General features: G+C 37.6%; 2 protein-coding genes across 2 annotated transcripts; both read right to left on the reverse strand.

Moving 5' to 3' along the window:
• Positions 1-4,366: 4,366 nt before the first annotated feature.
• LOC142221525 (uncharacterized) lies at positions 4,367-11,453 on the reverse strand. The gene is made up of 2 exons (XM_075291279.1): positions 11,253-11,453; positions 4,367-5,179 (listed from the first exon to the last, which is right to left on the reverse strand). The coding sequence occupies exon 2, from the start codon at positions 5,175-5,177 to the stop codon at positions 4,575-4,577; it is 603 nt and encodes a 200-aa protein (XP_075147394.1). The 5' UTR covers positions 5,178-5,179; positions 11,253-11,453; the 3' UTR covers positions 4,367-4,574.
• LOC142229876 (uncharacterized) lies at positions 5,232-10,472 on the reverse strand. Its single transcript, XM_075300453.1, has one exon. The coding sequence runs from the start codon at positions 10,470-10,472 to the stop codon at positions 5,232-5,234; it is 5,241 nt and encodes a 1,746-aa protein (XP_075156568.1).
• Positions 11,454-14,140: the final 2,687 nt, after the last annotated feature.

Here is a 14,140-nt window from a genome sequence, read left to right on the forward strand (position 1 = left end):
CCAAAATCAATTTTCTTTCGTTTGAAATTCGGAAGAATGCTTTCGTTCGATATAGGGAAAAAAGGGGACACAATTATACATAATTGAAGCTAAAGATTTGCTAAATTCCTATTTGCCACAAAATAGTTCAGAATTTCTTAAAATTTGCCACAAGTGCGCCCATCTTGATCTTTGTATGGCTCTAAACACATTTCTTAAATTTTAAGGTCCATTTTTTCCTTAAAACTACGAGATTTTCCATAACAAGTGAAATAAATTAATTATGTCAAATAAATTTTCTTGAATTTGTCGAAAAATACAGTTTAGTTAAAAATTTCCGAAAGTCACCTAAGTTTTCTACAACTAACCAAAATTTTTCTTCCGTGGTTCACAGTTTTTTGAGTGCATATGAATTTTTCGCTTGTTAACGAAACAAAAGACCAGTAGCGATGCAAAAGACCTTTACTTTATTAAATGAAAGCTATGGAATGAAGTTTTGACATTATAATACTAATACTAATTTGCGCACCCAAATTAGTTCCGCTGTGAGCCATGACTAACGAGGAATGCATAGTCGTGTCGCTAGCATTTTTGTGAATCGCGAGAATTACCGTCAGTCGCAACTGTCATGTTACTAAAAAATTCGTGAATAATGAGAATGAGAATAATGAGAGATTCTTGAAGCTCGAAAAACTTAATGCCACGAAAATTGTAGTGAATTATCAAAATTCTCGTGAATCTTGTGTGACTACGATTTATAATTTCCTGAATATGCGCCAGAACACATATAGTGCGTGAGTAAAATGTTCCTCGTGAAACTTCATTCATGCGCACACCTCTGGCCCTTACTTACGACATAAGAGAGTCCAATTACAGTTTATTTAAACGATTCCAGGCATATTCCTACTTTTTAACACGTTCCTATATGTGTTAATTTGGTATTGAGTAAACATTATCAACAGTCGTAAACAACTTATGGATTATACAAGGCATTGATGTAAAAGCGCATAATGACCGACAACCTGAATTCAAGTTGTGTTGTTACGATGATGGTTTCCAATAAAAGTGTTTGCTTGCCGAATTTTGATCTTTTAAATTTAGTTCAATGATATGTACATATGTATGTATGCATTTTCAAACAACAATCCAGAGCAAAATTTTTGGGACCAACCTTCTTAATTTTGGTATTTACATGTGTAATTGACAAATCACAGAACTCAAAAGTGATATTCCATTAGAGCATTGACGGAGCTATGAAATTTCTCTGGGGGGGGGGGGGGGGTCAAAGTCGCTCCTCCCCAGAGTCAAAGAAGAAGCAGAGAATTGAAGTAGGAATACAAACATGACACATTGAAATTGTCTCTAAACTGTTATACATGCTTTTAAAGGTTAGGTTAGGTATAGTGGCAGCCCGATATTTCAGGCTCACTTATACTATTCAGTCCATTGTGATACCACAGGGGTGAAAATTTAAATGAATTAGAACAAAAGGCCAATTAAATTAAGGATATATACTTTTGGCACATATATAAGTTGAAAAGGGAAATGATCCAAAGTACCAATTCAAAATAAATTAAATTAAAAGAGCGAAATGTTGTTCTATCACCCGATTATCTTCCATTTTCAATCATTTTTTGATCCAGAAAGGTACATGGTCATACTGGATGATGAAGTGAGGAAATCGGGAAAATCAAGAAAATCGATCTTACCACCAGGATAGTTAGAAGAAAGAAAGGGTGTGCAGAAATGCGATTTTTAGCACGAATTGATTGACAGCCCAGCAAAAAAGCGTCGCCAAAAAAGTGGTGAAAATGTTCTTTTTGGATCCGGAAGTGGTGCAAAATTGACGCAGAAGCGATGAATTTAACATGGGCTTGTCATAGGACGGATGACTACCCTTTCAACAGCCATTGCACTGAATTTGCATCACTTCTTAAGGTGTGATGCATTCTTACGTATATTTATCTTTCAGGTTTACCTCTCTGGATTTTAAAGTTTTTCGCCACCTACACTGGTAGAAAGAGCTTCGTTAATACGATGAATTCCAACGTTGTATTAACGAAATTCTTTGTATGAACCCAGGTTGTTCATTGTCCGAATGAAAGACGTACGTTGTATCAATGAAAACGTTATATTAATTTGAGTTTAGTCATTGGTAGTGTATTAATTTTTGTATTAAGATCTTTGAAATATAATTTAATTACAGTAGGAGCCACCGTGGTGCAATGGTTAGCATGCCCGCCTTGCATACACAAAGTCGTGGGTTCGATTCCTGCTACGACCGAACACCAAAAAGTTTTTCAGCGGTGGATTATCCCACCTCAGTAATGCTGGTGACATTTCTGAGGGTTTCAAAGCTTCTCTAAGTGGTTTCACTGGAATGTGGAACGCCGTTCGGACTCGGCTATAAAAAGGAGGTCCCTTGTCATTGAGCTTAACATGGAATCGGGCAGCACTCAGTGATAAGAGAGAAGTTCACCACTGTGGTATCACAATGGACTGAATAGTCTAAGTGAGCCTGATACATCGGGCTGCCACATAACCTAACCTAACCTACAGTAGGAAATAACACTTCAGTAAGAATTGGGCTATTTTCTATTTAATTTTGACGTCTTAATTCTTTGCACGGCTTCTACCTTAAAGAATGGCAATCGTATCGCCATGTCGATTTATCGCCGACACAATTTCTCCAATTTTGTGGCACGCGTTATCCATCTGATAGTTCACTTCCCCGAGGCATTTTCACTAAAGATTAAAAATTTACTCTAAATTTCTTGCGAATATATAAAATAAACCACCAATTCAACTCACCAAAGATCTATGTTTATTATTCACAATGAAACTTTAATGAGCATGTACACTTGATAGGGTCACGAAAAAAAGTTGATGCGGTCACCCCCCAGTTTTGTAGCATATTCGAAGACAATTTCAGAACACCAAAACTTTTTTTTCGTGCACCCTACGACCCCCCGAAATACAATTTATTGTGCTGTGTCGTCATTTGAAGTCCGATCTTTTTGTTAAGATCTTTATAATGGTTATCAGAAATGGGCATCATAGGGGTATACGAAGCGAAATAAAAAAATTAAAAATCAAATTTGACGTCGGAGTCAAAAATGACCAATGCCCGAAATATAGCCCCTGATCAACCACGATCGGACTTTAAATGACGACACATCACAATAAATTGTATTTCGGGGGGTCGTAGGGTGCACGAAAAAAAAATTTTGGTGTTCTGAAATTGTCTTCGAATATGCTACAAAACTGGGGGGTGACCGCATCAACTTTTTTTCCTTTAGGCCGTGACCCTATCTAATGTACACTCTTCAGCGAAAAGAAAGTAAATGTAAACACAAACGACCAAATTTATGTTAAAAATGTTCATTTTTCCTCTGTTTCTACTTGTACTAACAGCATGTAGAAAAAATATTGTTTGGAAGGCCTACCACAATTATTTATAAAGTCATATGTGTTTGTTCTGAATTGTGACCAAATTGTCATAAGAAACTAAACGCTATTTGGCCTGTAATATCTGTTGAAGTGTTGGAAAAAATCAAAAAAGAATCTGAAATAATATAGGCTATAGTTTTTATATGAATAAACATTTAATAGAGATGTACAGTAGGAAAATTGTCTCAAAATTGTGTATTTTTCGCTTATTGTCAAGAGATGTTATGAAAATACATTTAGTGGCCAGCAATAGGGAAAATATTAATAGCTTAGTTAGATAAGGGTCTCTACTTTAAAATATCATCGAGAAATAAATCCAAACTAAGTGGGGAGTTAGAGTTTGGAGTCGTTTTCGAATGTCCTCTGTAGTGGACATCCGTAGTGAAAGGGTAAGGTTTGCCCACCAGACAATTTTTCAGTTCAACTTTTTAGCATTTATTTTTCAAGATCCACACACTTATTGTCATGTATACACACATTACGTATGTACACATTACACAGACGCTACAGACTTAATGTGTTGTAACCAGAGAATGATGCCGACCCATTTTTGTCGGCGGAGGATGACACTAAATTTTTGTCTCCGGCGGCAGCGGATTGACGGCTAAGCCGACATAAATTTGTCCATTCGGCGGCGGACAATTATTATACCCTAAACAACAAAGTCAGGGTGTGTAGGCGATGAGTTATCGACCTTTTCTCCGAATATTGATTATGGCATATTCAAATAAATATATTTAAATAATCCTGAAAAAAAACATTGAAAAGGCGGGGAATTAAATAAAATAATTTATCAATGAGGGGGGGAATAAATAAAAACACAATTAAATTTCGGGTTTAAAAAAAAAATAAATTAAAATTTAATTTATTGGCGGGGGTATTCGTACCTTCGGGTATTTGAGCGAGAGAGTAAGTAAGAGAAAGTTTCGATAAGTCATTTGTCATTTTTTCAGATATCGTTATAATTCAGGGGTGTATTTTACAATTCATGAAACTTAAATCTAACAGGGTGTCAACCTGAACATCCCGCCCCCCTTGCAGGAATGCAACATAGGGGCAAGCAGGAGCTAGGGGACAATAAAAAAACGAGAATTCAATTTACAATTCAATGGACATACAAATACAAAAAACATAAATAAATAAATTCAATGGGACCCAGAATGGACGTGAATCACAATCGTAGCAGGTCCACTGCCGGTGTTGGGGCTAACAGTGGAAGTGTTGACCGGATTGTGACCACAGGTGCATCGTCCGCCGGCGGCTCGAGGTTGATGCGATTCCGGATTTGTCGACATACTATTGGCTGCATTGGTGTTGCTACGAGCATCTAGCGAGCGCCTTTGGTGGGTGTCTCGTCGTGGAGTTTTCTTCATAGGTTTAGGTTTTTCCGTGGCCTTCCTAGAATTCTGGGGTCGGCTAGCGACGGCACTGGGGTGATTTTCACGCTTCCCAACAAACCTCGGGTGGAGCATCGTATGGTGCTCACCACAGCATTCCATACATCTTTCACGGCTCTTGCAATTCAAGCGTTTATGGGACTCCGCCAAGCAGTTGAAGCAAAAGCCGAGCTTCATCACTGTTCTCCGACGTTTTGCCGAATCCATCGCACGAAAACGAGGACAGAGACGAAGTACGTGAGGCTGCAAACATATCTTACACCGCACCTCACTACCCTTCTTCGTGCGTTGGGTGACGTCTTTATCTGCCTCAGGGCGTTCATTTGTGAGACGACGTGATGGGCCAGACATGTCTGGAAATACGAAAAATGGGGACAGCACACACACAAAGAAAATAAAATGTTATTAATTTTGTCCATCAACAGGTAGTAGTACGAGTTTGACAACGGGCCTTGTAATAGTACAATTTCCAACCCTGATGTCAACAACTCGCACTTTGTTGTCGGGGCCTAAGTAGATCTTTTCGATTCTACCTACTTTCCACTCTGGTGGAGGCAAATTATCTTTCCTGATTACTACCAGGTCACCAACGGCAAAATCTCTTTGAGGAAATTTCCACTTATTTCGCTTATGGAGTTCAACGAGATATTCCTCTTTCCACCTTTTGGCGAAAGAGTGAGAAAGGACCTTAAGTTTCTGCCATCTATTCACATAACTTAACGACTCAATTGCCGTGTCGGGCTCCGGTGGGGAGAGAAGGGCAGAACCTATAAGGAAGTGTCCTGGGGTCAAAGGAGCCAAATCGTTTGGATTATCGCTCATAGGACTAAGGGGCCTAGAATTAAGGCATGCCTCGATTCTAGCTAGCATTGTGCTGAACTCTTCAAAAGTAAACTTCTGAGCGTGAGACACTTTCTTAAGATGAGTCTTGAAACTCTTAACTCCTGCCTCCCAAAGACCACCCATATGTGGCGCACCAGGGGGAATAAATTTCCATTCTAATAATTGGAAGGCGTTAAGCGAAATAAGATTTTGCTTCACTTCAGCGAGAAATCGTGCTTGGTCTCTACCAAGAACATTAGAAGCTCCTACAAAAGATGTCCCATTATCCGAAAACATCTTAGAAGGGCAGCCTCTTCGGGAGAAAAATCGGGTGAATGCAGCAATAAAACAATCAGTCGACATGTCATTTGTCGCTTCCAAATGAATTGCCTTAGTCGCACAGCAGACAAACACAAGCACATATCCCTTAGTGATACGGCAACCTCTACCAATGTAGGTCTTTATATCAAAGGGGCCTGCAAAGTCGACTCCAGTGCATGTAAACGGGCGAGACAGTGTAGTTCTCTCAGGGGGAAGAGCGGCCATAATTTGGTCTACAGTTTTCTTCCGAAACAATACGCATGCACGGCAATTATGGATGATTGTCCTTACGAGATTCTTCAATCTGGGTACCCAAAATTCCAATCTCATTAATCTCAACATTAATGCATTTTCACCATGCACCGTATTCTTGTGAATGTACTCCAGGTACAATCTGGTAAACCGGGCATCATAGGGTAGAATTTTGGGGAATCTCTCGTCATAGGTGAGAGTAGGGGAACGCGCAAGTCTACCATTCATCCGCATAAATCCATCAGAATCTATAAACGGATTGAAATTCAATAAAGGGCTCTTTCGAGATAACTGCGCATTGTTCTCCAGCGCCACATATTCAGGAAAATGTCGACGCTGGCAGAGGACAACAAGACGACCTTTCACAAAGTTGATCTCACCCTGTTCCAAGTTGAAGGATGAATGCGTCTGTGTCGATTTAAACTTCGGGTGTATTCGATGAAAGAATCTGAATACATATGACAAAACTCTTAGGGCTCTGGATAAATCAGAGAAACTGGCCAAAATATCCTCAGGAGGGGATAATTGGTTCAAATTGACTTGAATCGGTTTAGTTTCAAGATTCGTCATGATTCTAAACGTAGATTTTGGCCATTCGGAGCGAGGGCGACATAACCAAGCGGGACCTTTCCACCAAAGGTTATTTGTTAGAAGATCGCGCGCTGAAGAACCTCTCGAGGCTATATCAGCGGGGTTATCGTGTGACAGAACATGATGCCAGTTACTAGTACCGATTTTCGTAGAGATGTTAGCTACTCGATTCGCAACAAACGTAGGCCAGTGGCACGGGGGCTTCTGAAGCCACGACAAAACTATCGTCGAATCAGTCCAATAGAATGTCTCAATTTCTGGGAGACTCAGCTCGGAGCGAATAGTCTCAACCATATCAGCCAATAGAGTTGCACCGCAGAGCTCTAAACGGGGCAAGGATTCAACCTTGATTGGCGCTACCTTAGTTCGTGCTGCGAGCAGATGCGTGACATAATCACCAGGGGCGTTTTTAATTCGGACGTATAGTGAAGCCGCATATGCTTTCTCAGAAGCATCACAGAATGCATGAAGCTGAACTTCATGGTCTGGGCTGAAACCAACCCATCGGGGGATCTCTATCCGTTCGATTTCACTATAATCGTCCAAAAACGCAAACCATCTATTCAGAGTCATGGGTTTCAAACATTCGTCCCAATCTGTTTTGTCCTTCCAAATTTGTTGCATTATAATCTTAGCAACTATTATCTTAGGGGCCAGCCAACCTGCTGGATCGAACAATTTAGCTATCTCAGACAAAACGGCTCGTTTGGTGACGGAAGATCTAGTAGGGGCTAAAACCAACTTGAAAAAGAAAACATCTTTTCCAGCGTTCCAACGTAAACCCAGAGTCTTGGCGGTACTTTCATTGGAAATATTCAAAAAGTCATTATCCAATAAATATTCGGGGGGTAAATCTAACAAAAGACCCTGCACATTAGAAGTCCATTTTCTTAGATTAAACCCAGCAGAACCTAGAACTTCCATAAGTTCATCACGGCTCGTCATGGCATCATCTAAACTGTGAGCTCCTGCCAAAATGTCATCGACATACATCTGCGAACGTATTATCTCCGCAGCAGTCGGGAACTCACCCTCGACGTCATCAGCAAGTCTAAGTAGGGTCCGAATAGCAAGATATGGGGCACAGTTCACACCAAATGTGACCGTGTTCAATTCGAAATCTTGGATTATATCATCAGGGGCTAGACGGAAAACAATTCGCTGATATGACGCCTGATCGGGATGAATCAGAATTTGCCTATACATCTTCTCGATGTCGGCATTGAAGACAAATCTAAATAATCTCCATCGGAGAATCAAAACAATTAGATTTGCTTGTAGAACGGGTCCAGTATACAATACGTTATTAAGACTAACGCCATTAGAAGTGACACTGGAAGCATTAAACACCACACGTAATTTAGTGGTGGCGCTGTCAGGCTTGAAAACAGCGTGATGGGGTAAATAATACACAGTATTAGAAGAATGTACCTTATTCTCATCAATCATGGTCATATGTCCCAAATCAGCGTACTCTTGTAGTACCCTGTCATACTGAATCTTCAGCTCGGGATTTCTCATTAACCGCGACTCATTTCGCTTAAATTGAGAAATGGCATTATTCCGGGACAAACCAAGTTGCAAATCTTTGGGGTATTCACGCTTAAAAGGCAGTGAAACAACATATCGACCATTATCATTACGATAAGTCGTTCGTAGGTATAATTCCTCACACCATCTATCCACTTCTGACATAGTGCATACTTTCGGTACATCTTCGATTTCCCAAAACCTAGCAAGTTGATCATTCACCTCTATGTGGCTGTAAAATGATACCACCGACTGTAGGGGCTTGGTTTGGGAGACTTTGCCAGTCACGATCCAACCGAAAACTGATTTCTGGGCAATAAGATCACCATTAGGGTGCTTATGAACATCAGTATGCATTATCCGAGAATATATATCACCACCCAGTAAAAGGTCCATATGAGAACACTTTAGATCACACATCGTGACTTCGGGCAGATCTACGTCTAGTAGCTGTGACAATGAATAAGTAGGCAAACGACCAGTTAACTTGTCAACCACATACGCATCTGTCGACAACTCAAAAGTTGGGTCAATAGGGGAGCACAAAGAGATCCTACAAACATTAGTAGACTTCGCCGATATCGTGCCGTTTAGGCCAACAATATTCGCAGAAGTAACTGGGAATATCGGCAAAGCAAGTTTCTTTTGCAACTTTCGGGAAATAAAAGTTGCTTGCGAGGCAGGATCGATCAATGCTCTAGCAGAACACTTCACGCCATGACAACACAAATCTACCACAGTAGTTCCCAAAAGAACTGTAGAAAACTGTGATGTTTCCATAGCAGTTGCAAAAGTTTGCAACGAACGGGCAGCCTCTGATGTAGAAGGAACATCGTCAGAAGCTGATCGGGCTGGATTTCCCATATCGCGGGTCATTCCAGGTCGTGAGCTCGAATCTCGACTTACTTGTGCTGAGGATTCCCTTCTATGCAAGTGAGAATGATGTTTTTGTTTGCAGAAGAAACATATATTTGAGCTCTTACAATTGCTAAAAGTGTGCGACGAAGCTAGACAATTTGTGCAACATTTGAGTCGCTTGACGGTTTCCAATCGATTGTTAACCGACATTTGAAGAAATTCTTCGCATAATCGTAGGGGATGCGATTCGGAACAAAGAGGACATTTCTGCTGAGAATTAGATGGTATAATCGTAGAGAAGCTCTTAAAACTTCTATTACCATTATTATTAGTAATTGACTTTCTCTTTGGGCTAGTAGGTTTTCTTACATAACTCGGACCAGAAGACGTCGAAATATTATGGGCGCCTTTAATGTCAAAGACGGACTCAAGGGTCTGATACCGAGCAGTCAAAAACTTATCCATTGTTTCCCATTTAGGTAGGTCAGAACTTGACCCTTGAGATTGCTCCCAATGTCCTAGGGTAACTTCAGGAAGACGGGTGGAACATATGAAAACAAATATAACGTCCCAATTCTTCGTATCAATGCCCAAAAGAGACAAATTAGTTATGCAGTCGCTCATAGTACGCTGCAATTGCTTAATAGAGGGGCCAGATTCCTTTAAAACGGGTGCAAGATTGAATAAAATCTTGAGTTGGGCGTTTACAAGAACCCTTTTGTTCTCATAACGATCGACTAAATTTTGCCAAGCCATCTGAAAACCCTCATTAGTAATCGGACATGTTTTGATTATATCGCGGGCTTCACCTTCCGTCTTTTGCATCAGATAATACATTTTCTGAATATTACTGATATGTTCATTATCTTTATATAGGGCAGAGAACATGTCTCTGAACGTAGGCCAAGATTTATAATCACCAGAAAAAATCTCAGTATCACAAGGGGGAAGGTGAATTGGAAGGGATGAACTAGACGACTTCTTCTTCGCATTGAGCTTTTCAATTAAAGACTCAATAAGGGCTAGTCCACGCACATACGTCTTATATGTTGCGATATATTTTGCCTTAACTTTGGCAATATCATCACTAGAACCCATAGTGTCACACAATTCCTCATAAATTTCACGGAAATTCTCCCAAAGTCGAATAATTTCCTGTTTATGAATGTTGAGGCTGTGGACGGTGTGATCATCCTCCTTGAGCGAAGTCACGAACATATCCAAATCAATTAAGCGGTCTGCGCTTTTAATCAAATTCTTGATATCAGACATTATTATTTTCAATAAAATTCAAATTTCGAGTAAAAAGTTTAATTTGGTATGAAAACGGGGTTGCAGAACTCAATTCCAACAACAAACGTAAATAGGGTTCAAAAAATTAAAAAAAGTTATGATTTTTTTTTTATTATTGGCAATAAACAAATATTTAATGCCTTTGAATATTTTTCGTAAATTAAAAAATATTTCAATTTTGGTCTTACCAACACCACTGTGCAACAAAACTACGTATTAGTATACGATACAATGTGCAAGAATCAAAAATATTTCAAACGGGTGAAACTACGGGGTTAGTTCGATATCACTATTATTTATTATACGAAACAGTCACAATTGCCTTTTACTTGCAATATTTTCCAATAATTAATCAATTAAAATAATTAATTTGAATATTTATTTTTCAATGTAAAATAATTTTCAAAATTATTTAATGAACAACTTTTGTTCCTATCGGGCCCACTGTGCAATGTTCAGTTACAACTCACTCGAACATGCAATGCAACATGTAGTACAATTGAATGCAACACACACACGTATGTCCGTATAACAGTCAACCACACTACTTTATAAGAGAGACGGGAGTGGGGGTAATAATGCAAGCTGTTGTTTTCGTTTGGTTGTTAGAAACCAAAGCGTATGGGCAAATGAAAATACAACAACAACACACAGGCAAACGAAAGAGTGACTTTGTATTTATTATTTCTTTTATTTTATTGATATTCTTGCACTTTTGTTTACTTTATTTTCACCACTAATAAATGTCAACAACCTTACCTTGGTATGATGAATATTATAGGGGAAAACAATGGTGATAGCCAATAATTTAGGGGGTAAAAAATACCAAAATAACCAATTGATTTTCGGGCTCTAAAAAGAGAAGCTCAATGATAAATTATTTTATTTTAAATCTCGGGCGGTTTAATCCGGTTCGAAGGACCAATGAAAAGGCGGGGAATTAAATAAAATAATTTATCAATGAGGGGGGGAATAAATAAAAACACAATTAAATTTCGGGTTTAAAAAGATAAATTAAAATTTAATTTATTGGCGGGGGTATTCGTACCTTCGGGTATTTGAGCGAGAGAGTAAGTAAGAGAAAGTTTCGATAAGTCATTTGTCATTTTTTCAGATATCGTTATAATTCAGGGGTGTATTTTACAATTCATGAAACTTAAATCTAACAGGGTGTCAACCTGAACAAACATCATAAATTATAAATCATAAATAATAAATTACAAATTATAAATTACAAATCATAAATTATATTACAAATAATAAATTATATATAATTATCAATTATGCATCATAAAATGTAATTTACCAGTTATAAAAGTTATAAATTGTGAGTTATAGATTATAGTCTATAAATTGAAAATTATAATTTTAAGTTATACATTATAAATAAGAAGTTATCAATTATAAATCAATAATTAGCGATTATAAATTATGCATTACACGTCATAAATTATATATTGGGAATTATGGATTATGATTTATATTTATTTCTTTTGCATTTTCTTAAAAAGTATTATTGCTTTTAATAGAATATATAGCTTCCGATTCGATATATAGCTTCGATTTTAATGTTGCTAGCCGTAACCGATCCTGTCATTCATATTGACCGGTTACAGATCTCGTTTACGAAACCCTGTTATCGACCTCACAGTGGTTTCGATAAGTTTATACTCCGATGACACACTAAACACAGCTTGTGCAGACGAGAGTCTTGCTGTATACTTTTGTCACCTTTGTAAAACTCTTCTTCATCAATCTCTCGAGAAGTTAATAGTTCCGCTAAACTGAAGAAAAGAATAGCCAAGGCTAAATATCGCAAAGTTGAATAAAACTTAATTTATTCAAGTCATCCGAGGAATTTTTTCACATTTCATATAAGAAAATTTGCTGAATAATAAAATTGATAATTGAAAAAATCAATATTTGAGTGTTTCGAGCTAAAGAACAGTTTCGACCGATTTATGATAAAAATTTCCAGAAATTATCATTTATATTTGAAGCCCTTTGGCACGTGGGCGTGGACTCTTTGGAGTCCGCGACAAACAGATTGTTGCCCAATCCAATTTTACCCAATTTCGTTGTAAAGTTTGGATTAAATACCACGAGGTAAGGACAGACAAATTTTGCAATTTGGCAAGGACACATCATATTAATTTTCTGTTCATTGACAGAAATTTCCTGCATTGTGGGGCTGTTCCATTGCCTACACAAAAATTATCTTGATTTGAAGAGGGACAGAATTTCTCATTTCCATTGGCCCAAAACTCAGTTGAAGCAACATTCATAAAATCGCCCAGCAGTTGCGAATGAAATTCTACCGAAATTCTGAAATACTTGGACGTACATTTCCCCCAACTATAGCTGATAGACCAGGGCTCCGGGACGTCTCCTTGTAACCAGTCCATGATCATCGACTTTTGTAGGATATAATTTTTATAGATCCGAAAGTCCGATACATCATCTGTTTGACTCCAGTTAATTACCAGCCAGTGCCTGATCTCGAAATGACCTAATTCTTCTATTGCAAAAAGAAAGAATATATAAAACATTATATTTTTTTCTTTATAAGTTCCAATTGGAAAAAGGAAAAAAAAAACTAATTTAAAGTTCGATGTGAAGTAAAGGGTGTTCTTTTTCGATTTTTTTCTCCCTCTTTAATTCTTATTACGTTAAACTTAAACTTAATTTAATTTAAAATATTATTATTTTTAAGTTTTTGCAAGCAAAGTTTCACAAGTAAATTTTAATTTTTAATTATGTGAATTAAGTCATTTTTCCAATCACCAAAAGTTACTCATTCATAATTTTGTATGAATAAGCAACTGAAGTAAGAAAAAAAGTAATACGCAACACTCCAAAACAACAACAACAAAAAACATTCATTAATAACTTTGCAGCCAAGAGATCCAACATCATGAGGAGGCCTCGTCATTCATCGTTGGGAGAGTAAGTCTGGTGAGTCCAATTCTCTTATATGTAATTATAATATGATATTTTTTTTGTTGTTTATGAGACCGAAGATTTTGTTTGGTGTATTACCTATCATAAAAAAAAAATAAAAAAACGCAGTAAGAAAGAATGGTAGATCAAAATGAATGAAGTTTAGAAATTTTACTATTCTTTGTTTACATATTATTTTCGTATATTGATTTCAGCTTGCTTTTGTTTTGATCTACATTATTATTTAATTTCTTTAGTTTCTAAGTACCCTACTATTCTAAAATCGGTAATTCGAGTTCCATAGAATTAATGGTGTGATATTTTTTTTTTTGTTTAATGACTTATTTTGCTTACATGCATTTTTGTACCGTTTTCGAATTATTACATACAATGGCAAGTAGGCTAGTTTGATTCTTTTGATTGGTAGATAATGTAACTCTTTTCTTTTAATTGTTATTACAATAAAAAAATCATTGAATTTAATCATGAATTGGTAAATTTGAAAGTGTTTTCTTGCTGGATGTGAGGGAAATCAGGTAAAGATTGATGTAGGGATTTTAGCTCAAATTATCCGCGTCGCTAAAATCATGGTAGGGAGGGTGCAGAGACGCAGGCTCCATTCCATCTGGGGCTAAATAGCGTTACGAAGAGCTAGTGGTTGAGTTGTTTTTTTTTATACCCACCACCATAGGATGGGGGGTATATTA

The sequence above is a fragment of the Haematobia irritans genome, chromosome 1 (genome assembly GCF_050003625.1).
Source record: "Haematobia irritans isolate KBUSLIRL chromosome 1, ASM5000362v1, whole genome shotgun sequence".
NCBI classification, from domain to species: Eukaryota; Metazoa; Arthropoda; class Insecta; order Diptera; family Muscidae; genus Haematobia; species Haematobia irritans.